The 27,750-nt window shown below is 35.7% G+C and overlaps 2 protein-coding genes across 2 annotated transcripts in view; both read left to right on the top strand.

Annotated features, from left to right (window-relative positions):
• LOC130048480 (myb-like protein F) overlaps positions 1-15,956 on the top strand; it is a 30,005-nt gene extending 14,049 nt beyond the window's left edge. Inside the window, exon 2 of the mRNA XM_056145301.1 lies at positions 15,325-15,956. Within this exon, the coding sequence (XP_056001276.1) occupies positions 15,325-15,956 (632 nt within the window). The remainder of the gene's footprint in view (positions 1-15,324) is intronic.
• LOC125664523 (octopamine receptor-like) lies at positions 277-26,416 on the top strand. The gene is made up of 3 exons (XM_048897307.2): positions 277-582; positions 20,698-21,297; positions 25,209-26,416. Exons 2-3 carry the CDS (start codon positions 20,880-20,882, stop codon positions 25,940-25,942), a joined length of 1,152 nt encoding a protein of 383 aa, XP_048753264.1. The 5' UTR covers positions 277-582; positions 20,698-20,879; the 3' UTR covers positions 25,943-26,416.
• Positions 26,417-27,750: the final 1,334 nt, after the last annotated feature.

Here is a 27,750-nt window from a genome sequence, read left to right as displayed (position 1 = left end):
ACAATCTTCACTTAGAATGAATAATGGGCAATGCTTTTTTAAAATGATGTTCTCCAAGAGAACCACGCGCATAGCACCTAAGTTTAAACTGTACAGATAATTCCACTGCATCTGCAAGTTCAGCCCTGGTGAGTGACATCAACAAAGGTCCGTATTATACCGAGAGCCGATACGGCTGTTGTCGTCAAACGGAGTTACATTATGTCAATTTTAATACCTGAACACACCTGGAACACCATTCAGTGAATCATCGCAGAGTATTATAGCGAGCGATTACATGTACAGATCGAAACGCAGGACTCTCTATCGTACTTTGTTGGGGAGAAGTTGTGCATCATGGCACATTAAGAGTTGGGGATAGGAGGGTAATTTTGAAAAAAACTTCTGCATAAATCAGATGCTCATACTCATTTTATAAAGGTTTTTTTTTTTCCGAGGACGAGTTACAAAGGAAAAAATCGAAGTTAGCAACTAAGCATAGGATGATTAAGAGGCAGTTTATAGTATAGACATTGAGTGTTAATTTGGACGTCGTAAAAGTCAATCAGGAAGGAAGATACAGACACCTCACAACGAAAACAGGTAAACGTTATTTTTGTCATCGCTTTAGTGACCTTTTTTCACTTTGTACATTTACCGGATGTTTACTGCGTCCCTTTTCGGGCGTTTACTTCGGTATATGTAATGAAATACTAAACTAACTCGCATGTACGCCTGATCACAAATTATTTATTGACTCGTGGAAATTCATTGGTCGAGAAAAACGGAAATGACAGTTTTACATGTACACTCGTGATGACATTCATTTGGAAACAACAAATATATTTTAAAAAAGCAAAAACGAAGGGGTCCCTCTATTCGCGTGAATTGACTTGATTTCCTCTGACAAAGCAGAAAGTTTAAATATTCGTGAAAGAAACAAGCAAAACAGATGAGCATTTATATATTTTTAAACTTGATGAATTGTGTTGCACTTTTGAAATAATCTAATCAATCTTGATAGATTATGTCCAATTTTGTTATGTCATACATAGGGGATATTCATAGGCACTCGACGTTTTAAATATCTATAATAAAAAAAAATGTTTTCCTGTAAACATAATATTATGTTTACAGGAAGATTTTTTTTATTATAGATATTTAAAACGTCGAGTGCCTGTGGGGATATTCAGTGCTTTGTAGTTGGATATGGTATTTTCACGAGTAAGGCAGGATTTTTATTTTTATATTTTCATGAGTGCGAAGCATGAGTGAAAATATATTTTAAAAATCCTGTCTTTCGAGTGAAATAAATTTCATATCCAACTGCAAAGCATTGAATTTTTTGTATATTACATTTTCTTTCGTTTCATAACATGTTTATTTCAAATCTTAATAAGTGTATAGTATTACCCAACATGACGTCACAATCAGTTGTTATTTTCGCAGTATAAAAATATAATTTTACTAAATGGATTTCACTGTTAAAAATGTAATAAAGATGTTATGTATAAAAGAGTGTTAGGTAATGCCATTGAATTTGATTAATCATGCTGCGTGACTCACTAACTTCTACTGAGGGGAGGGAACCTCCAAACGTATTCTATTTAATCAGTTCTACTAAGGTATGTAACCTCAAAACGTATTCTATTTAATCAGTTTTACTGAGGGAGAAAACCTAAAAACGTATTCTATTTAATCAGTTCTACTGAGGGAGAGAACCTCAAAACGTATTCTATTTAATCACTTCTATTGAAGGGAATAAACCTCAAAACGTATTCTATTTAATCACTTCTAATAAGGGGAGGGAACCTCAAAACGTATTCTATTTAATCAGTTCTATTGAGGTAAAGAACCTCAAAAGGTATTCTATTTAATCAGTTCTAATGAGGGGAGAGAATCTTAAAACGTATTCTACTAATGTATGCAACTTCAAAACGTATTCTATTTAATCAATTTTAATGAGGGAGAGAACCTCAAAACTTATTCTATTTATTCAGTTCTGCTAAGGTATGTAACCTCAAAATGTATTCTATTTAATCAGTTCTACTAAGGTATGTAACCTCAAAATGTATTCTATATAATCAGTTCTACTGAGGGAGAAAACCTCAAAATGTATTATATCTAATCAGTTCTACTGAGGAGAGAGAACCCCAAAGCGTATTCTATTTAATCAGTTCTAATGAGGGAAGGGACCTCAAAACGTATTCTATTTAATCCGTTCTAATAAGGGAAAGAACTTCTAAACGCATCCTATTTAATCAGTTCTAATGAGGAGGGAAAACAAAGAAAGTTGACCAGATACGTTTGCTGGGGATGGACAATCTGCTGTACACGTGAACCCGTGGGGATCTGGGTTAGAATTAGGTCCTCAATGTCCCTTGCTTGTCATAAGAGGCGACTAAATGGGGTGGTCCTTCGGTTGAGACCGCGGAAACCGAGACCCCCGTGTTACAGCAGGTATGGTACGATAAAGACCCCTCTCTACTCAAAGACCGTAAGCGCCGAACATAGGCCTAAATTTTGCAGTCCTTCACCGGCAATGGTGACGTCTTCTTATAAATGAAAAATTCTCGAGTGGGACATTAAACAACATACAACCAAGAAACCAGTATAAAGGTGATATAATTTTTATAATCACGACCACAGAGCAAATCAAACTTGGCGATGCTCGTGTTTTTGTTTGAATCCCTATCGATGGCAAAAATGACTAAATATGGAAGTAAATACTTACTTCGGAAATGAAATAATTCAGAATGTGAAAAAAGATGTGCGATCACGTTGGGAAAAATCATGACAGATTTTATGTAGTGATGATAAGCTTCAGAAAATATATATTTTTTAAAAACCCACATCTAATAAGCACTCGTTGAATCTTTGTGGTGTAAACAGAAAAAAAAAAAACCTCCACAATTTTAATTAATAAGTACCAGATTGCACATTGAGATGTGAACTTTTCTTCAACCACTGTATTCATTACCGTAATCAAACTCTTAAATGATTTAATACATTCTGTGCATTGTCGAAAGCTAAATTCAGACGCTACACGGGTACAGGAAATGATTTATTCAGGTATTCAACAGGACGTCCCGCGGAAAATGTATCAGAGAGAAAACTGCCACGTCATGCTCGGGTTGTAGTTCGATAAGGAATTTCACTGTACAAATTATTAATATATGATGATACATTAGAGTTTGTTTTCCATTGAAAAGCCTGCGAGTGGTAACGCTGCGTGTATCGAGTAAATCTAATTTCATGTATGTTATAATCGTGACAACGTCTATTTGGGTGATGCTATTATTATGCTACAAAAGGAGTACGACATGAATTAACCAATAACGTTAAGGAGGTACAATATATCGTCATAATGGCTGGCGTCCTTTGGAAACTTGGATGAGAATATAAATATCAGCAATATTTCTGTATTCCTTTTAATCATATTCGTGTAGCTGGGTAGCTCGGTAGATTAACGTGTGACTGCTGGTTCAAGTCTAGCAGGGGTTTTAATCATATTCAGGTTACTTTATCTGAAAACTGGATTTTTGTTTCATTCAAAAAGGAAATTTTATTACTGTACACAAATCGTCTACATTTCCCCCATATCAGATTTCCCTAGTGTGCGATTCCTCCTTAATAATGATGCCAAAGTGCATTATATCCGAAAGTTTATAGTAATCTGTTGAGCTGCCCAGCAAAAGTGGTTATAAACTCTACTTCACTGGATAAAGAAATCCCCATACATAACGACTTGGCGTACCTCTATCTATTTTATTTGCTACGAGTCGATGATCTATTTTAAAAGGAAGAATGATACACCAAAGAAATCTGATATGGATGGAGAGTGGAGAATATGTAATTTAATTTTGTGAAACTGAAAAGTTTGATTTTACCTTATTTAGTTACATATTTAGATGAAAGTAATCTGAAGAAATTAAAAGCCCCGCACTGGACTTGAACCCGCGATCTACCGATCAGCAGTCGACTAGTTAACTTACTGAGTTACCCAGCTCGGCAATTAGATTTCCTAAACAAAAATACACAGGTACATGTGTTGCTGATAATCTGATATTTATATTTTTCCAGAGAAAGTCATCCAATATGATGATGCATTATTCCTCCTTAAATTCAACCACGACCCGAAAGTGTGAAATTTTCAGTAAACTCACTGACGTCACATAATATCACTGCGTAGGGATGGAGGTGTGGGGAATAGGGTTGTACGGTGTTTTATACGTACATTGACGTCATGTACAATGGCTGTAGGTGTTTTGAAATGTTAACACATGTTGTATTTGTTAAGATTATCACCGTAATGCAATATAGAATCATTTGCTTCGTTGGAATTGCAGAATAATAATAGCTTTCACGGTCTTTAGTTACAGCACATTGTTGAAAGTTAAAAACCTCGTCATTCTGGTTTCGTACACTTTGGAAGTTACTCAACAGGAACTCCATCCTTCGCGGAATATCGTACGTATAGGGATCATGCATGCAGAGTTACGCTTTATAACCGGAAGGTAGTCTCGTGCAACCAGGCGCTGTCTCCGTGAATCTCTGCTCGTCGGAGATTTGCGGAGACAGCCGAGTGGTAGGTTGAACGAGACTAAACCGGGAGCTCGTGAGTTCTAGTCCCGCACCAAACCCAAGACGTAAACACATAGAATGATTGCTCCATCGCCAAATGTTCGGCATTTATAAGTGAGAATCACGGATCCTTCCGATATGACTATAACAACGGGGGTCCCGCGTCGAGACAGACGTTGGTAGGATAAAAAAACCTCTCTGCTATGGCCCTGGGGGCGAAGCATAGGTCTAGATTTGCGGTACTTCACCTACAGCTGGTGACGTATCACTATATCACACATCGCACATTATACTCAATATGAATTTTAAAAAAAATCTTGACGGAACGTATAACAAACAACCAACACATAATAATATTATTTTGAAATATAAAATGAAATGTGAACATTACATGATGAAAATCGGTCCACTAATTTTCCAGTATAAGACTAAAAAAAAGTTATTAATTCCAAAGCCGCTTTGTATGAAATGTATTATATATTCAGAAATAAGTCTTTGCCATACTTGGATGTAAATGTTCCATTTATTATTTTTTTTTATGCATCCATTATACGATACACCTATAACAGAAATGATGCAGCAACTTAGATGGATGCCTCTGTCAGACTATTTTGTATATAGAACTATCATTTTTGTCTTCAAAGTTTTACATAGTCTAACTCCCGATTATTTAGATGTTTTTCAGTATGTTCATGAAATTAGCAGTAGATCTACCAGATTAAGTCAAAGTAATTCATTACATATCCAGAGAGCAAAGACACAATATTCTAGAAGATCTTTTACAATTTACGGTTCACAGTTATGGAATAATATGCCAGAAGTTTTAGAATATTACCCAACATTGGAAACTTTTAAATCTGCTTACATGTATATTAGAAATATTTTTTCATTCGCGAAATTAAAACCATATATATTTCTTTTTTATTATTTTCAGTTTTATTTTTTTTTTATTTATTTTCAGTTTTAAATATGTAGATAGCGTACATGTATGTATACAACATACCTTCATATACTATTTTATATTGTATCTGTATAATACTGCTGTCTGTATATATGTTTTCAGGACCGCAATGTAAACTAGTTTTTAAACTAATTGTGCTATCCTGTTTAAATAAAGGACATTATTATTATTATTATTATCATTATTATTCAGGTATAAATATCAGAGAATGTCATGGTTATAAATTTAACATAACATTTTTGAAACCTGACTTAATCTATAGCACTTTGCAATTATAACGATTTATAGGGGGAAAAAACCATGATGTGACACATAATGATATAATAACCTAAAGATAACCCATAAAAGCTGAAATTGTCTTATTTCCTTATAAAGTTGTAGTAGCCATTTGGCAAATCTTTTTATCAATATGGAAAATCATTCAATAAATCGTTTGATAAGCATAATGGTATAAGATAATCTATATTTAAAGTCGGGTTTTACGAAGAAAAAAACAAAAACAAAAACAAAACATTAGCTCTGGAGAGCTATTATCCGACTACATCAATGTAAAACTCACACATACTACAAGAACTATTACAATCTAATCACTGCAAGTATTTGCAGTTTCTTATGAAATAAATGCGGAAAAATCATTTGCCAATGACATACTGATAGAATGGAATAAGTAAAGAGCATAAAATCGATTTTATATATATATATATATATATATATATATATATGTGTGTGTGTGTGTGTGTGTGTGTGTGTGTGTGTGTGTGTGTGCTGCAAAGCAAAATGTACATGTAATAACCAGACATGTATCGTAATTTTTCATAGGGGGCGGGGGTACAACAGGAAGGTGAAAAAATGGAAAAATGGATTCTTCAAAATTTCTTGCCATTCAAAATAATAATTTAAAAAGATGAATGAAAACAGCAATAAAATAAAACAAAAAACCCAAACAAACCAAGATGTTTTGTCCGATGTTCAAAGTCCTAATATGGGGGTGAAGGGTTAACGAGTCTTTTACTTTGACTGCCTCAATACTTTCCCCTACACTTCATTTTCTTCAATCGTTGGTGGTGGGATGGGGTGGTTAGAGTCCTCTACTATGAGTGTCTCATAATATCTTCATTTTCTTAATTGGTGGTAGTGTGTGTCTTCTACTATTATATCAGAACTTTCAAGCCGGGGTCAAGTGGGGGGAGGGGGGTTGTCACCTAATGTATCTTTTATTTGCATTACAAAATAACAAATAATGGATATTGTTATTAATGGTGGGGGACAGCCACTCTTGTCCCCTCATCTTGATTCTATGTGCTTGATAACGACGCATAATATGATAAACTCGATTATTACATTTTGCATTAGCACAATTTGCGTCGAGTTCAACGCAGAATGTAATAACGCAAAATGGCATATATATATATATATATATATATATATATATACATGTATATATCTATATATATATATATATATATATATATATATATATATATATATATAAGATCTATTGAGCGTCAAATTAGCATAAAATGAAGTAACTGAAAATAACATTTTTTAAAGATATGTTTAATTTTTAACAATATTGAGTTACTGTTCTCTTTTATTGAATTAACGATATCATTTGTCTTAATAAGAGCGCGATTATTACAAGATCATCGGTTGAATTCTCTCTCTCTCTCTCTCTCTCTCTCTCTCTCTCTCTCTCTCTCTCTCTCCCATGCACTCGTACAGTGTTATATATGCAAATTATATATGCATAATCAATTTATGTTCCTAAATGATTTATAAATCTGCAATACTCTGACCAGTAAATCATACGGTATAAGGATTCGTGCACAATACAGGGTAAATATTATACTCTGATACTTCCCCTGATTGAAGATAGCTGATCGGCACGGGCTAAGAGTGTCGCAGTCTGTACAATGGACAATGGCATTTACTGTTGGAATACAAATGGAGTTTATCGTTTTGTGTCATGGATTATGCAAATAAAGGAGTTTTACTACTACTTAGAGTATTTTCAACAAGTGTACACGTACATCTGCGATCCTTTACAGATATTAGAGTAGACCCAGGTAAATAGTCGTCCGCATTCGATGCGTTTTCATGGCGAGCATACATGTCATGTTTTATAAGTACAGTAGTATTTATGTATTTGCATTTTGCTTGAAGTGTGAATGGTATAAATTTTATGCCCTTTGCTTATTCCATTTTATCAATAGATAATAGATGAAATATTTCTCCGCGTTTTTGTATAGTTTTGACATATTTACTGCAAATGTACGTACATTCACGTAAAGAAAGGCATTCTATATTTATTTATCCAAAGCTTTTAGAATGATTTACTTCTGTACGATATGTTTATTGTAATTTTAGCACTGCGTGGTGTTCTAAAACGTGATTTCATTTCTTTTTGATGTCCTATAAATTAGTATCGGAAATGTACGTGTTACCTGTCGAAGCTACCAGCACAGGTAAATCGAAGAAGCGTGGCAAAACTCGTCCCCTTATATACCATGCGAACCCTGATACATATAACAATAGAAATTCCAACTAATATGGCGGATTAGCAAAGAAATATGGCGGACATATAGAATTATACTATATTTATTAATTCATATCGGCTTTAATGCCACCTTACTAGGTGGCATTGCTAACAACCAATAGATGTTAGGAAATAATAAATAAGTACACGTGTTTGAGTATCTTTATGGAATACAGATGCAAGAGCTTGTTCTGCGTTTAGTCAGTTTTTAAATCGAGGTAAGCTACTGACAAACAAGTTGATGGTACAGGGATTTCAACAGTCCCGATTGAAGTCAGCATTTCGCAAATTCTATGGTCGTTATAACGATCTACTTCGTCAGTACAACCATGCATTGGGACAAATGCTGTCTGATGTGTTTCATACCGATTGTTAAGCCGTTCTTGGCACACTGATTTTGACTGCGGATAACTCCATTTACCTGATCAGGATAGAGGGCTCACGGCGGTGTGACCGGTCAACAGGGGATGGTTGCTCCTCCTGGGCACCTGATCCCACCTCTAGTGTGTCCAGGGGTCCGTGTTTGCCCAAATCTCTATTTTGTTATGCTTGTAGGAGCTATGTGATTGATTACTGTTCGTTATCTTCATCTTGCATGTAAAAATTTTTTTTTTTTTTTTTTTTTTTTTTACATTGCATTCGAATATAAAATAAAAAACAGAACAAACGATGTACAAATAAAACACTGAACATTTATTAAACACTGAGATCCAGTGTGTTGATATGTCGCACTATTATGAAACGGTTTGCGACAATAACTCTAACCAGTCGCGGATCCAGGATAATTCCCATAAGCAGTGGCGGATCCAGGACAATTCCCTTAAGCAGTGACGGATCCAAGACAATTCCCATAAGCAGTGGCGGATCCAAGACAATTCCCATAAGCAGTGGCGGATCCAAGACAATAACCCTAAACAGCGGCGGATCCAGAACAATAACTCTAAGCAGTAGTGGATCCAGGACAATAACTCTAAGCAGTGGCGGATCCAGGACAATAACCCAAAGCAGTGGCGGATCCAGGACAATAACTTCAAACAGTGGCGGATCCAGGACAATAACCCTAAGCAGAGGTGGATCCAGAATTTTACGAAAGGGAGGCTCATGGTGTCTTTAAATTTCTCGAGAAGCAAATAAAAAAATCTTGCTATCATTAAAATTTACTGGTGGCTGGTAGTGAACAACAAACACATTGATGTTACGGGGGTTTCAACAATCTCGCTTTAAGTCAACATTTCGCAAATGCTGTGGTCGTTATAACGATCTGATTTAAAAATACAACCTGTTATTAGGTCAATTGCGGTCTGAAATGCTTCATACCGAGTGCTAGGCATTCTTTACTTACTAATTCTGACTACGGGTTGTTCCGTTTACCTGAGGGAGATACTTATTCCTCCTGGACACCTGCTATGTCACTGTTTTCCCTTCTGTTAATGTTGTGTTCTGTATATTATGAGATTGATCACTATTCGTTATCTTCACTTCTTCATTAGAAGAATGTAACCGTAAATAAAAAAAAAATAAAAAAAAGTTTAGTCACGTCAGAGTACAGATGTAATTTTCCCATCTGCATCCATACCCTATAGTTACCGCTGATCAGACAGGTATGATAAATTCTGTTTACATTCTGGCAGAAGGCTTTCAAGACAATTACTGCGTGTAACTCAATGGGTTAAATTAAGATAGGCATCGTGATCTGTTAGTGTAAATGTTTCTAGTCCCCGTGATCTGTTAGTGTAAATGTTTCTACACCCCGTGATCTGTTAGTGTAAATGTTTCTACATGCCGTGATCTGTTAGTGTAAATGTTTCTACACCCCGTGATCTGTTAGTGTAAATGTTTCTACACCCCGTGATATGTTAGTGTAAATGTTTCTACATCCCGTGATCTGCTAGTGTAAATGTTTCTACACCCCGTGATCTGTTAGTGTAAATGTTTCTACACCCCGTGATCTGTTAGTGTAAATGTTTCTACACCCCGTGATCTGTTAGTGTAAATGTTTCTACACCCCGTGATCTGTTAGTGTAAATGTTTCTACATCCCGTGATCTGTTAGTGTAAATGTTTGTAGTCCCCGTGATCTGTTAGTGTAAATGTCTCTAGTCCCCGTGATCTGTTAGTGTAAATGTTTCTAGACCCCGTGATCTGTTAGTGTAAATGTTTCTACATCCCGTGATCTGTTAGTGTAAATGTTTCTAGACCCCGTGATCTGTTAGTGTAAATGTTTGTAGTCCCGTAATATGTTAGTGTAAATGTTTCTACATCCCGTGATCTGTTAGTGTAAATGTTTCTACACCCCGTGATCTGTTAGTGTAAATGTTTCTAGTCCCCGTGATCTGCTAGTGTAAATGTTTCTAGTCCCCGTGATCTGCTAGTGTAAATGTTTCTACATCCCGTGATCTGTTAGTGTAAATGTTTCTACACCCCGTGATCTGTTAGTGTAAATGTTTCTACATCCCGTGATCTGTTAGTGTAAATGTTTCTACATCCCGTGATCTGTTAATGTAAATGTTTCTACACCCCGTGATCTGTTAGTGTAAATGTTTGTAGTCCCCGTGATCTGTTAGTGTAAATGTTTCTACACCCCGTGATCTGTTAGTGTAAATGTTTCTACACCCCGTGATCTGTTAGTGTAAATGTTTCTAGTCCCCGTGATCTGCTAGTGTAAATGTTTCTAGTCCCCGTGATCTGCTAGTGTAAATGTTTCTACATCCCGTGATCTGTTAGTGTAAATGTTTCTACACCCCGTGATCTGTTAGTGTAAATGTTTCTACATCCCGTGATCTGTTAGTGTAAATGTTTCTACATCCCGTGATCTGTTAATGTAAATGTTTCTACACCCCGTGATCTGTTAGTGTAAATGTTTGTAGTCCCCGTGATCTGTTAGTGTAAATGTTTCTACACCCCGTGATCTGTTAGTGTAAATGTTTCTACATGCCGTGATCTGTTAGTGTAAATGTTTCTACACTCCGTGATCTGTTAGTGTAAATATTTGTGGTCTCCGTGATCTGTTAGTGTAAATGTTTCTACACCCCGTGATGTGTTAGTGTAAATGTTTCTACACCTCGTGATCTGTTAGTGTAAATGTTTCTACACTCCGTGATCTGTTAGTGTAAATATTTGTGGTCCCCGTGATCTGTTAGTGTAAATGTTTCTACACCCCGTGATCTGCTAGTGTAAATGTTTCTACACCCCGTGATCTGTTAGTGTAAATGTTTCTACACCCCGTGATCTGTTAGTGTAAATATTTGTAGTCCCCGTGATCTGTTAGTGTAAATGTTTCAACACCCCGTGATCTGTTAGTGTAAATGTTTCAACACCCCGTGATCTGCTAGTGTAAATGTCTCTAGTCCCCGTGATCTGCTAGTGTAAATGTTTCTACACCCTGTGATCCGCTAGTGTAAATGTTTCTACACCCCGTGATCTGTTAGTGTAAATGTTTCTACATCCCGTGATCTGTTAGTGTAAATGTTTCTACACCCCGTGATCTGTTAGTGTAAATGTTTCTACATCCCGTGATCTGTTAGTGTAAATGTTTCAACACCCCGTGATCTGTTAGTGTAAATATTTGTGGTCCCCGTGATCTGTTAGTGTAAATATTTCTACACCCCGTGATGTGTTAGTGTAAATGTTTCTACAACCCGTGATCTGTTAGTGTAAATGTTTCTACACCCCGTGATCTGTTAGTGTAAATATTTGTGGTCCCCGTGATGTGTTAGTGTAAATGTTTCTACATCCCGTGATCTGCTAGTGTAAATGTTTCTACACCCCGTGATGTGTTAGTGTAAATGTTTCTACATCCCGTGATCTGCTAGTGTAAATGTCTCTAGTCCCCGTGATCTGTTAGTGTAAATGTTTCTACACCCCGTGATCTGCTAGTGTAAATGTTTCTACACCCCGTGATCTGTTAGTGTAAATGTTTCTACATCCCGTGATCTGTTAGTGTAAATGTTTCTACACCCCGTGATCTGTTAGTGTAAATATTTGTAGTCCCCGTGATCTGTTAGTGTAAATGTTTCAACACCCCGTGATCTGTTAGTGTAAATGTTTCAACACCCCGTGATCTGCTAGTGTAAATGTCTCTAGTCCCCGTGATCTGTTAGTGTAAATGTTTCTACACCCCGTGATCTGCTAGTGTAAATGTTTCTACACCCCGTGATCTGTTAGTGTAAATGTTTCTACACCCCGTGATCTGTTAGTGTAAATATTTGTAGTCCCCGTGATCTGTTAGTGTAAATGTTTCAACACCCCGTGATCTGTTAGTGTATATGTTTCTAGTCCCCGTGATCTGTTAGTGTAAATGTTTCTACACCCCGTGATCTGTTAGTGTAAATATTTGTAGTCCCCGTGATCTGTTAGTGTAAATGTTTCAACACCCCGTGATCTGTTAGTGTATATGTTTCTAGTCCCCGTGATCTGTTAGTGTAAATGTTTCTACATCCCGTGATCTGTTAGTGTAAATGTTTCATAAATCATGTAACTGCATTCCTTAATATGGTGGTTGATATGTTGAATTTTTTTTACATCTCTGTTATGTAAATTCCTCTTTACTTAAAATGATCAAAGGAAACATGAAAGTTACTTGTATTTAGCATGATAATAGTGAGGCAGCTGGGCAACCAAGCAGGATATCTGGGATTGCATGGAATAATAATTAATCTCCATGTATATAAATCTAAAATCAATATCTTCATATAACTAACACCCAGTTGCTATTAAATGTTTTAACAGAAAACTTCAGAATAAAACTATATATATATATATATCCAAATTGTGTTTTTAAAAAAAATCACAGTGTCCGGTATAAAATGTAACGCCTGAGGATTATAAAATGAAAGCGCTTGCGTTAAATTTTTAACTTTGTGTACTGTTTATTCTATTTCTTTTAATATATATATATATATATATATATATATATATATATATATATATATATATATAACAGAAAAAGACTTGTAATTCTTACCAGAGGATACCGAAATATGGCGTTTTAAATTTAAAATTCAATAAAATCATTTATAGTACATTATGTATTCATTTGATGGAATATATATATATATATATATATATATATATATATATATATATATATATATATATATATATATATATTCCATCAAATGAATACATAATGTACTATAAATGATTTTATTGAATTTTAAATTTGAATCGCCATATTTCGGTATCCTCTGGTAAGAATTACAAGTCTTTTTCTGTTATACATATTACGGTATTCAACCGTTCGGAGTGTCTATGAACAGCAGCAGTAACAGGAAGTACAAAATGTGCGATTGATTGTATATTGTTTAAATCAGCATCCCGCTCTAGAATTTTTTACTCATGTGGAGACGTCATCATTGCCTTTCAAGGGTTGCAAAATCTAGGCTGTGACACGGGTCCTCGGTTTTTGCGGTCTCATTCGAAGGACCGTCCCATTTATTCACCTATTAAGACAAGTAAGGGATACTAAGGACGTAATCTAACCCGGATCCCCGCTGGAACAAAATGTACGGTGTTGTGACAGGAAGTACAGAATGCAATGCGCAGTGACAAATGAGTGTCTAGAATGCCATTAACTAGATGAACTAAATCCCAGAGATGTTCTGTGTATACTATATACATAAGACACCAGTGGCGATTCTAAATATTAATTTGTGCAATTTCATTTTCTGATTTATCTTTCAGAATCGCTAATTCTTAATTGCAAATTATTTATGACCGCAACAAAATTATATAATCAACGGCGGATAAACGGAGAAATATGGCGGACACAGTTAATTTTTAATACATTTATCAATTCATGTCAGCTTTCATTTTTTAAGAAAATAGCAAAGGAACATTATCTCATGTATTTAAATGCCAATTTAGGTTTGACGCAACCATCAAACCGAACCCGATTGTTCGTACAAATTGATTATTTCGCTTCCTTAAATTACGTAGTGCACCATCGTAAATTCTAAATTTAAATGAATGAGATGAAATTAATGTCTTCTTGATCTGTTATCACAAATCATTAATTTAGATTCTTTACATACATGTATATATATGTACCTGAATTTTGCATGAAATTAATGTTGAAATAGATTTTATGATAACAACTGCTCGGAACTTTTCGGGTGAAAGTGTCAATACATCAGAAGGAATTACTGTTTTACAACATTACATGTAGAATTCAAATATACAGTAAAACACGATTATACCGAACATGTTAATGACGAATTCACGTAAAACACGATTATACCGAACATGTTAATGACGAATTCACGTACAGTAAATCACGATTATACCGAACATGTTAATGACGAATTCACGTACAGTAAAAAACGATTATACCGAACATGTTAATGACGAATTCATGGTTATTGCAAAGTGATATATATTCCTATATAATAGGTAAACGACGAAAATATTGTATTGCATAATAAAGATGTTTGGTTATAACGAACCGTGTTCACTATAGCTGTGTTTTAATGTGCTCTTCTGTCATTTCTTCAATATTAAAGCTGTACATAGTAATTTAATCAAAATTTACTAAAAGCATTATCTTTTCAATGTTACACAGTTGTACCCCCCCCCCCCCCCCCCCCCCCGAAAATACAGAGTGCATGGCCTAAGTGAAATATACATGTATTTCAACCTGTGAACTATATTTAAAATTTCATTTTCTCATTCTCGAAATATTTTCCCCAAATAAGGTATATTCTCCTGGGTCGGTGACGTCATGTACATAATGCATGCAATATGGCGAGTATTTTTCGTGTTTTCCCCCTCTATATAATGGGAATAGAGGTCGTATGATTTCTATTCATGAATTTGATCCTTCTTTTTCATTTCAAAGTTTAAACGTATCTCGCTTTTAAACTATTAACCTCTGTTCTTATATTCGAAGATTAAAAAAAAACTCCCTTTGATACTCTGTTCCATGACAGAGAGCCGATTAAATTATTTTATGTCACTCTAAGGAACCGTCCATCACGATTGTAATCATACATCGAAAATACACCAAAGCGATAGGAAGACACCATATCAACCACAATGAATGTCTTATATAGCAATGGATCTCATCAAATCAGAACAGACAAGAGAGCGCCGAATAACACAGCACGAATGGCTGCAGATTGATGAAGACTGAGTAACCTGCTTCATTCTTAGTCCCCCGGAGTACAAAACGAAACACACACACAGTGATAACTCAGAACACAAACTTAATGGCGAAGCGTTATTCTTTGTACAAACACCTTTGATATACATTCCAATATAAAACACAGTGAAGATAACGAACAGTGCTCAATCTCATAACTCCTCTAAAGATTACAACATTAAGAGGAACAGTGCTCAATCTCATAACTCCTCTAAAGATTACAGCATTAAGAGGAACAGTGCTCAATCTCATAACTCCTCTAAAGATTACAACATTAAGAGGAACAGTGCTCAATCTCATAACTCCTCTAAAGATTACAACATTAAGAGGAACAGTGCTCAATCTCATAACTCCTCTAAAGATTACAACATTAAGAGGAACAGTGCTCAATCTCATAACTCCTCTAAAGATTACAACATTAAGAGGAACAGTGCTCAATCTCATAACTCCTCTAAAGATTACAACATTAAGAGGAACAGTGCTCAATCTCATAACTCCTCTAAAGATTACAACATTAAGAGGAACAGTGCTCAATCTCATAACTCCTCTAAAGATTACAACATTAAGAGGAACAGTGCACAATCTCATAACTCCTCTAAAGATTACAACATTAAGAGGAACAGTGCTCAATCTCATAACTCCTCTAAAGATTACAACATTAAGAGGAACAGTGCTCAATCTCATAACTCCTCTAAAGATTACAACATTAAGAGGAACAGTGCTCAATCTCATAACTCCTCTAAAGATTACCAACATTAAGAGGAACAGTGCTCAATCTCATAACTCCTCTAAAGATTACCAACATTAAGAGGAACAGTGCTCAATCTCATAACTCCTCTAAAGATTACCAACATTAAGAGGAACAGTGCTCAATCTCATAACTCCTCTAAAGATTACCAACATTAAGAGGAACAGTGCTCAATCTCATAACTCCTCTAAAGATTACCAACATTAAGAGGAACAGCGCTCAATCTCATAACTCCTCTAAAGATTACAAACATTAAGAGGAACAGTGCTCAATCTCATAACTCCTCTAAAGATTACAAACATTAAGAGGAACAGTGCTCAATCTCATAACTCCTCTAAAGATTTCAACATTAAGAGGAACAGTGCTCAATCTCATAACTCCTCTAAAGATTACAAACATTAAGAGGAACAGTGCTCAATCTCATAACTCCTCTAAAGATTACAACATTAAGAGGAACAGTGCTCCATCTCATAACTCCTCTAAAGATTACAACATTAAGAGGAACAGTGCTCCATCTCATAACTCCTCTAAAGATTACAACATTAAGAGGAACAGTGCTCAATCTCATAACTCCTCTAAAGATTACCAGCATTAAGAGGAACAGTGCTCAAACCCCCTGGATACATTAGAGGTGGGAGCAGGTGCTTAGGAGGAGGAAACATCCCTTGTTGACCGGTCACACCAGTCGTTAGCCCTGTATCTTACAGGATAAAACTTTGCTAATCAGTTAAAGATGACTGAGCGGTTTTACTGACTGAGTGGCAGTGCTCGGTCATTAACCATTCCAGACCGGGTGGTTTTCAGTGGACTAAGGGACACAGTTCCAGGCTGTAAATCTTAATCAGTTAAACGTAGAAATCCGTCGTACAGAAACCGAAAGTAGTGAATGTACAAGTTCATGAAGTTGTTAAGCTATGCAAAATAGTATATTTAATCAAAATCAGAAATTTATTTTAGAACTTTTTCGATGAGAGGTCACCTTAAGTTAAAGTATCACTAGCCCCAAGGACTGCGAAATCTACAACAATTATCCTGCTCTGCATATCCAATATTCTAATATTCAGCAGGAGTATTAAACAAGATGTGTTATCAAAACAAACAAATGCTCCCGAAAATGCCCATATAGATGAAAGACTTCACACAATAGGAATAATATATGTAACACTGTCATGTCGTAAATTTTGAATTTTCCGGGTGACAGTAAACTCAAAGTTTAGAACATGATAACATTACATGTAAACGACCATTTTGGACCCACCATTCAGACCCTGGTGTTGTGAAATCTCCAACTTTGGTACATCTTTCTGCTTTTCCTAAATATGAATTAAGATTTTTTAATATGGCATCAGCAAAGTTTTAAAAAGTCTTTCAAATGATAGACATTCGATCACTCTGACCATTTTGGCCTCACCCTGGAACCAACCTGTACGCCCTGGGATCATGGAATTTATAATATACCAAGTTTGGCTCCTACCTGGAATCAGACATTTTACCCCAGGGATCGTAAATACAATTTCGTTAGAGGCCTTTCTGACATATGTACAGTGCGGAAGCCCAGAGAGCTCATTTCATACAAGATTCGAATTCCGAGATTTGGCATTTAAATTTCGAAACTTAAGATCCAAATCAATTAATCTAAATGGATTTCAACAGAGCATAAAAAGTGCACCACATCTCTAACGTCCATAGTGCACGAACGGACAACGCAAGTGAGTAGCCATAGAAAAAAGAATCTAAGCGCTGTATTTGACCGCTTTCTGTAATATTTCAAGTTAATTTACATGTAGCCATCTTTAAATTAAGATGGTGATAGTTTACGTTTGATTAAAAATGGTGTTTTTGTTGTGACATACAGTTTGATTGGTTGATCTGGATATTGAATTTCTAAATTTCAGTTCCAAATCTCGAAATTCGAATCTCGAATTTCGAATGTTGAATGGGCCTTCTGGCTCTCAAGACACTCGATCGCCATCAGTTCTGACCCATGAAAGAAGTGCTACGTTAACAGAAAAAAAATGCGTCTACACCGTTTAGGTCCGGAAGCTTTTCGTTCGATAATCGATGTAATCTTTGTCAGTGTATTTCAGGGACCATTGGTTTATCAGACGATAAATACCTTTTTCGCATTAATTAAAGATTAAAGGCCGATTGTTTATTCCATGCCAGATAAGCATCAAAAAGCCGCAAATCTTCCCTAATAGCGTCCTAATGAGGACAGAGCTTATTGAGAGATATGCATAATTTAATACTTTACCTCCAATATATCGATATTGATTCTATTTCCACTGGTTTTAAACAGATTATAGATAACTACAAAAGAGTTGAGCCGATAATATCTCGTTTGATTTGCGTCATGTTTAATTTATTACTTTTTAATAAAGATAGGATGAAGACAGTTTGTAAGTTCTGTGTTCTAATATAGACAGATTAATGGGCATGGAAAAGTGAGGACGATGACAAGTGATCCAAATCATAACTCCTATAAGCAATACAAAATAGAGAGTAGGACAAACACGGACCCCAAGACATACACTGTACCAGAAGTGGGATCAGGTAGCTAGGAGGAGGAGGCATTCTCTGTTGACTGGTCACACCTGCCGAGGTCTCTTTATCTTGATTAGGTAAACAAAATCCGTAGTCAACATCAGTGTGTAAAGAACGAACGATCTAGCAATGTATCCTAGCATTCCACGGTATATTTTCAAAACTTTTTCTCACAAAAAAAAAAAAAAAAAAAACACCACAAAGGGGGTCTCCCTTTGATCCTTGGTTATTACATTTAAACGTGTCATGACCAGATCATAAACGCAGGTCGTTCAGTATGTGTGTAGTATCGCTCCAATGGTCTAAAGAATCAGCATCCATTTAAATAATAACTAATCACTATAAACAAATTATTCTCTCATCGAGCATCCAAGTATTCCCAACGGGCAAACTAGTGCCTTTGTTTATCACAATGAACCAACACATTCGTTCTTCGGTACATATATGTACCTTGACATTAATGGAAAGCATCGCTTCACAGCAATTCATTTTTTCGTATCCCTGTCTAAAGAAGTTTCCTGATGGATGAAAGGTGAATATAACGAACATTGATCAACGTAATTCTTAACCATGTCTTCAAAGGAGTGTGTAATTAAAAAAAAATTAATATAGAGTGATGTAGAGTTACCGCCCATTTGAAATATACAGTGCCGCGGCTTGAGTGACCCCTATATCCCTGAGATCAAATGCTCTCTCTCTAAGGCGGTAACAAACTTTAGACATCTGTCACAATATGTCCTATACTAATCTTTTACTCTTCAGTTAAAAATGAATGCATGGCAAATTCATTGGATTTTTTGTAATATGATTTATATTTGTAACATAATTGATATCTATGATATAATGAATTATAAATTTAGGAAATTTAAGGTATGTAAAAAGTATTAGAAAATGTTAGAAATGATCATAATGAAAAAGTGTAGATTTTTCTACACGACACATATTTTAGTCGGACCAGATTTCTTTCCAGTTTTGAAAGGCATAGATGACGAACAGTGATCAATCTCATAACTCCTATAAACAATGCAAAATTGACATTTGAACAAACACGGACCCCTGGACACACCAGAGGTGGGACCAGGTGCTTAGGAGGAGTAAGCATCCCCTGTCGACCGGTCACACTGATATAATTAGTGGTAATTAGTAATGCAATTTTTCCTCGAAAGGCAAAGATGAACCGTTCATGATAATCACAACAACGCTGTTTAACATGTACACATATAGCGAAGTCAAACTCTCGGGAGTGACAATGTATTATACTTCTATGCAACTCGTAATCTGATTGGTCTAGACAGTCACGTGCCAGGAATGACAAAACTTCATATCTCCCTCTCAAACATCATATCTCCCTATGATATTTCGCCCCTCCGGCAGCCTCATGCATGACAAGTAGAGGAAGTGTATTATGACGTCACAGTATGTCCGAGTCAGTCTACTTTCATAGTTCAGAAGGCACAATATATGCGAGTCTCTGATATACAGTTTTAAAATCGTCTGATTTTGGTTGATACAAAAACAAACAAGTAAATCAGCATTCAAAGAGAATGGAAATGCAAAAACTGGTTATCATATCACTATATTTCGTTGTTTGTACCCTCTAATACATTGACGGTGCGGTGTTACCGTTAGGGCGATCTCAGCTACATACAATGCACAGATGAGCGGACTCCAATTTCAAATGCACTTTTGTGGTCTTGCTTTGTTTCGGTATAATAAACAATTTATTGCATGATAGTGAGGGAGATATGAAGATTTATTCACCCAAGAAAAATCATATTCCCCTTGGGCGTTGCCCTCGAGAAATATGATTTTTCTTGGGTGAATAAATCTTCATATCTCCCGAACATTCATGCAATAAATGTATAATAACATACTGTATGACGTAGGTGTGCTTATTGTAGCGGATTTATAATTTCGCGCAGACAGAGCTGAAGCACTATTTGGTGTGTTCATGGTTTAGCGCATCTTCCATGTACATGTATGATATTGGACAGACAGAGCTTTTCATATTTTAGCACTTTAAATAAGCGGTCTTGCTTCACCGCTAAACTTTGAATCACGTTGATATAACTGCATGATCATTATCATTCTCCTCTGTTACAGATTCATATTTCATTATTTCAATACACAGCTTCATTTTTTCTACTCCTCTTTGACAGCATGTTCAGGCGCCGTTCTTTGCTTATCGATTGTTCTCTCTCCTTTCAGTTTCAAATATTCACTTGCAACGACTTACCACATAAGTTTCATCACGCCAAGTACTCACTACGAAGAAATAGAAAGTACCAACCAAGAAAACTATCCTTGTAACAGACGACTGGAATCCAGATAACACTGATATCGTAACCGAAATATTTCATAATGTCTTAAGGAAACACGTATTTATCGCAATGAATGTTTCGATGAACAGTCCACCGGAACCGGAAACCAGCCCTGGACACCTCGTTGCGGGATGCGTACTGACCGTCATTTCTTTGGGGTCCGTTTTGGGAAACGTAAGTTTGTGGATCGTGATTTGCCGGGACCGGGAATTGAGGACAATCACCAATGTGTTTATTCTGGGTCTAACGACCGCGGATTTGTTTGTGTCTGTCATTAACATGCCCGTGACGATAATCAGTCTGTTTGTCGGTGAGTGGCCGTGGAGTGACGGGTTGTGCCGATTCTTTGGGTTTACCAACATGCTAACCTTGGTAACTAGCGTAATGTCCCTGTGTAATATTAGCATAAACAGGTACGTGATGGTCTGCAAGCCGATTTACTTTAAACGGATATACACCAAGAGAAACGCTGCTCTTATGATTCTGAGTAAGTTTTTCCTATAAAACTTTTTTTGTTTTCTGATTAAATATTTCTAATACTTCATCTAGAACTGTGAAAATTGGTTTACCCGCTACAGAGACATACGATAATGTTATCTATAATCCAATGAAGAGGGGATGAGAGCGTGATGGTCAACATAGTATTGTGTCATTTAAAAATGTAAAATCTTGTAGATAATTCGAAACGCCATCGTGTAAATATTAGCGTTACTAAGTGTTATCGACTTGGCCCAGGAGTACTTGTTCATTTGAGGACAACTGCATGGTACAGTGAACGATAATCTCCTCTCCTCTAAGGAATATAGTTCGGCATCACTACAAGCGGAATTATTTAATTATTGCACTTGATGGAGCTCGAAAATCGACGACATAGTGAGGGTTTTTCTGTATCTTTGGTTTATAAATTCATTGGCGCTGCAATGGCTTTTTGAATTAATCTAAAATTCATCACTTTGACACCAGCTTGGTTAATAGATTACTATAATATCAGTAATTTTTACGATGGAGTTGTGAAGTATTTTGTGTCAATCAAATCAAACCGGTAATAGCATCTGATTAATGTAATTGTGATCCATGTAAAATCAATATTGGAAGTGAACTGAAGGTATATGCATCCCGGCAGCCATTTATAAATTTTCCTACAACAACAAAATTATTCATTCTCAAATACATACAACATATGTATTGTAGAGAAGTAATTCGTTACATATAATACAATATTGTACATAGCATGCAGTTAACATGGAGGACATGCCCTCTCTCTTATAACCATTGGAAATTTGCATAATCTTTTGAAGAACAAGAGATTGGCTAATTTAAAAGTGATTTAAAGGGTTGAGTGCTCACTTCTGTACCGGGGTGTCCCCGGGTTCTATATCCGATTCAAGCACTGCCTAAGATTATTTGAATATGTTCGCTTGTTTCCTTCACAAAGCCCCTGCATTAGAAGTGACAGACACCTGTCTGTCAGATATGTCATTAAGGTAGCTATTGATTAAAACCAACCACTGGATTTTCCTCAGTTTTATCTATTTTGATATTTGGATTTTATCCTAGAACATATCAAACTCGTTATGTTTGTAAAACATTTATCCCCCCCCCCCCCCCATGATGCAAAATTGAAAAGGATTACACATATGGATCATCTAATTGATAATAGTGCCAAAACAATTAAAGATATTAAACAGGCAATATTTTTCTATGTCCAGAGTAGATTGACGCTTGGCCTTTGACCATGTAACCTAAAAATCAATAGGGGTAATTTGACCCTTAAGGATGTATCAGTGTACCAAGTTTGGTATCAATCAAGCACAATATTCTTAAAATATAGGAGACAACATATTATTGTATCTAGTTTGACCCTTGGCCTTTGATCATGTGAGCCCAAAATTAATAGGGACCATCTACTCCTTTTGATGTACCAGTGTGCCAAGTTTGATGTTTACCGAGCAAAGGGTTCTCAAGATATTGAACAGACAATATCTTCCTATGTCAAGAGTGGATTGATCTTTGCCCACATTACCTCAAAATCAATCAGGCTGACCTCAAAATCAATCAGGCTGACCTCAAAATCAATCAGGCTGACCTCAAAATCAATAGGGGTCGTCCACGTTTTAGGATGTACCAGTTTACCATGTTTGATGTCTACATGTATCAAGCAACGTGTTCTGAAGATACTGAGCGGACAGTATCTTTCTGTGATCAGTTTGATCCTTGACCTTTCTTTATGTGACCTTTACTCTTTAGGATGTACCAGTGTGCCAAGTTTGATGTCTGTCAAGCAAAGGGTTCTCAAGATATTGAGCTGATAGTATCCTCGTGTATCCAGTTTGACCCAAGACTTTTGACTATGTGACCTCAAATGAATAGGAATCATCTACACCTTACAATGTACCAGTGTACCAAGTTTGAAGCCTGTCAAAGCAAAGGATTCTCAAGATATTAAGCGGACAAGGTCTTCCTATGTCCAGAGTAGATTGACCTTTGACGTTTTGATCTGAAAATTAATGGGGGTCTTCTTTTACTCATAGACAACCTCCATATGAAATATCATTACGGTTAAGTGAACGGTTATAATAATAATAATAAATTCTTTATTTAGACAAGATAGCACAATTAGTACATATGACTAGTTTACATTATGGTACTGTATAAAACATATTCACAGACAGATAAATGAGAGAATAGAAAAATAGATCACATAATATAAAATATATACATAAAATACACACACGACATCACTGGGGAAAAATAAACATATACATATCTATATATCACTTATTTAAGTAATAATGCTGCAAATGTGCTGATTTAAAAGATGCAACAGAACCACAGCTTCTGACAGACTCGGGCAACTGATTCCATAAAATTGTCGAGGATACCTTAAAAGACCGTTTATAATATTCAGTTCGAAATTTTTGGTAAATATAAAATGCCACTCTCGCTACTTCTTGTTGTTCTGGAACTAACTTGGCTGACAAAACTAAAAACTTTCATATATTCTGGTGTCATGTTATTAAGAACCTTAAAAGCAAGCACTAGTATTCTATATACAAAATAATCATGAACGGGCATCCATTTAAGAACACTAAAAATATCAGCTATAGAAGTCTGAGTTACTTTCAACTTGAATATAATTCTGGCTGCCCTTTTCTGTAATTTAAAAAGTCTGCCAATAAAAACCCTGTTTTTTGGCTGAGCACCAAACTGTGCAACAATAAATAAAATGAGAAAATATAACAGTGTTATAAATTTTTAATAATGCTGCATTTGACATAAAAGTTTGCAGACGACGTAAAATGCCTATTTTCTGTGAAAGTTTCTTGCACAAAGAATCAATGTGTACAGACCAGGTTAGACATTTATCTATTTGTACACCAAGAAGTTTGGCCGTTTTAACAATATCTAAAGCAATATCTCCTACTTTGATACATATTTTTCTACACTTTGAGAGTTTTTGTGCAGTGCCAATCAACATACATTGTGTTTTCTTTAAATTCATCGTAAGTTTATAGAAGTAAGTTCAAGATATTGAGCGGACAGCATGTGGTCCACACACAAACCGACGGGCCAACCGGTAATCGTATTATTTTTCATAGTTTATCATACTGACAAAACGTTGGCTTTGTTTTTAACATCAAACAAAATACTGTTTAATACGACACATATATCTTATCCTTGGACGAATTTGGCTCCACTTTTTTGGCACGCTGTTTTTGGCTATAATAGCTCTAAAACTTCATTGTTATTTCGGATTTCAAACATTTCGGTTGAGCATCACTGAAGAGACATTATTTGTCGATATGCGCATCTGGTGCATCAAAATTGGTACCGTATAAGTTTTACATATACCTTTAAAGCAAACTTCATGTTTTATTCTACAATAATCTAAGTACTCTTGTTCCCGCCCTAGCTAGACAATACTGCACAACCAATCAATTTTACATCGATACATATCCTGTCAATTCACGGCTAGATGTAAAGAAGAAGAGGTAAATTTCAAAGAATGAAACCACTGCATTTCGATAATGCACACACGATATCAAAAAATTATTTATTAGATATATTGCACAAATACCACGAAATAAATTACCACACAGCGTATTATTTTACACCTACCTTCCTGTTCTATGCTAGCTTTTAGTAGCACAACGAATGTCAGAAAATAACCTTTCGATGCTCAATTTGAAGTTGTCATCTGAGTTGGAACAAATTTGTGCATCGTGATTAAATTATAGGATTTATCAGATTGATTGCTGTTCGTTATCTTCATTTTACTTATCTACTGAAAAATTGAGAATAATGAGATTGTTCTTCATGTGTATAGAAGTGCCCTTTGATAGGAATAAGATAAATCATAATTGTACGGTATTAATACTTGCATTTTCTATCTTTCAGCTTGTGTTTTGGTATCCATGCTTTTGTCGAGTCTAGCGTTGTTCGGTTGGGCAGAATACAGCTTCATAAGAAAACAGATGTTTTGTTTTTGTGACTGGACAAAGGCACCATCTTACGCATTTTTCATGATATCTGTGTGCTTTGGGATTCCATTGGCTGTAATGACGGTGTGCAATGTCTTTATTTTTAGAACAGTGAGAGCTAGCAAACGACGCGTAAACGCAGTTTCGAACACTTCAGCTTCCTGCAAAGACCCTGAACCAAATTCAAGCACTCTGGACGCAGTTACTAAAGACGAAGTGTCCAAACCTCACGATATCAAAATATCAATCAACGAACGGTTTTCCAGTTATCCTAATGAAATCAGTCGTGTAGCACTGCAATCAAATAACAACGTTAAGGATCATGGGAAAAATTTAAGTAGAAAGAACACCACATTGACCAACTTAAGTAAGAAAAAATCAAAGACAGGAAAATCCAGGGCAGAGGAAATTCGGCTGGCCATGGTGTTAGCCATTGTTGTGGTGATATTTGTGATCTCGTGGCTTCCATATTGTGTCAGTATGTTGTTGGAAATTTTTGCTAGAGACCGAGTTCATTCAGGATTTCATATGGCTACAATCATACTGGGTTACTGTAACAGCGCTGTGAACCCAATCATCTACGGTGTGCTAAATAAGAAATTCGGAGATGGATTAAGACGTCTTTTATGTTGCTGCTGCAAATGTTCATGACGAGGACAGAACTTTTTATATGTGGTTATCACTCATAATTAGTATTTTAAAGTATATTTTTTTTTATTTCGTGGATGTAGAGTGAAATACAATCAGTTCAGACTTGAGTTGCATGTGTCACGTGTAGTCTCACTGAAATCTTACGAATAAAATCTTATTGTTGAAAATAAATGGAGGTATGAATTGCAACGCTTTACGCCTGCATACTTCATGAAAGGTGAAGATAACGAACAGCGATCAATCTCATAACTCCTATAAGCAATACAAAATAAAGAATTTGACAAACGCAGACCCCCCCCCCCTCCGGGACAGAGCAGAGGTGGAACCAGGTGCCTAAGAGGAATAAACATCCCCTGTCGACCAGTCATACCCGCTGTGGGCCCAGTATCTTGTTTAGGTAAACGGAGTTATCCGTAATCAAAATCAGTGTGCCGAGTAGGACCTGACAATCGGCATGAAACACGTCAGATCACATTTGACCCAATGATAGTTTATATTGGCAAACTAGATCGTTATAACGACCATAGAATTTGCGAAATGCTGACTTGAAACGAGACTGTTGAAACCCCTGCACCATCAACTTGTTTGTGAGTAGCCTGCTTCTATTTAAAAACTGACCATACGCAGAACAAGCTCTGCGTATCGAATCCGTCGAGACATGTAAACACCATATGCAAGTGATAATGGAATATTGCTACATAAATATGGGAAGATGACGATGGAGAAGCTGAAATTATCCCGTTTGTCATACAGTTGATTTGTCAGTTTGCCGCTAATGTCTACTTTCAATAAAATATCCAAGTATGAAGCAGGATTGGACGGCTCTGTGGTGTCTTTTATTTCGAGCTCACAGGGTTTGCCCAACTATCTATTTTGTATTGCTTATATGAGTTATGAGACTGATCGATCACTGTTCGTTATCTTCACCTTTCATGAAATATCTTTTGATATATACATTAATTTCTACTTTCATTTCTGTCGGAATTCTAGCCAGGTAAATATATACGTACTATATTATCAAGATTTAAACGCATATTGTTTTCATCTGCATCGCATTCATGAGGAAACGGCTATCATTACAATTTGTAAAGATGTGAGACGCAAACACATTGTAAAATGATACATCATATGCATACGTCATTTTTCATATTGTAAATGTTACATCTTCAGCGAATGGTATCGCACTATACGTGTTGATAGGCAATTCAATATAATCCAGAACATTTGCAAGTCATATGACTATAAACCTTGATATACAAATAAATACTATATCTACAAGTCATCAACTTAAGGTAACTCCATACTCGCAGTTTTATCTGATACACATTTGAAAAATGTATTGATTTCCATTCATTACAGTTAAAACTAACAAATTATGAAATAAAATAAATAGGTCATCACAATTTTTAAGATACGAGACGTACATAAACAGAATCATATATCACCGTCATAAAATTGCAATTTTCCTTAAACAGCATTATCAAAATTTCATACAAGCTGTTTATGACCATATAGTAGCATTCATAACAATTTCATGAAACTGTATCTTCACAAAAATATACAAAATATCTGTAAAAAATAAAGGAAATCTATCGCATAATAGACTTGATAAAGAAATCAATAGAAACAGAGTTATTGCCCTTGGATTCAATATTTTGAAACGTATCATTGATTATTTATCTATAACTTAGACTTTTAAAATAGTTTATTTTTAACAAGATTTTTTACAATAACTATCAGAAAAAACTCCAACAAAATTTATGTTCCTATCATGCATAAATCTAAATAAATCATTGATTTTGCAAAAT

Source organism: Ostrea edulis, chromosome 1, assembly GCF_947568905.1.
Source record: "Ostrea edulis chromosome 1, xbOstEdul1.1, whole genome shotgun sequence".
NCBI lineage: Eukaryota > Metazoa > Mollusca > Bivalvia > Ostreida > Ostreidae > Ostrea > Ostrea edulis.
This window is presented reverse-complemented; position numbering and strand designations above follow the sequence as displayed.

Excerpts from the sequence above, each read along its gene's own strand:
- LOC125664523 (XM_048897307.2), top strand. The coding sequence starts at position 20,880 with ATGAATGTTTCGATGAACAGTCCACCGGAACCGGAAACCAGCCCTGGA. Across the intron at positions 21,298-25,208 it reads CGCTGCTCTTATGATTCTGA|CTTGTGTTTTGGTATCCATG; the intron begins GTAAGTTTTTCC and ends TCTATCTTTCAG.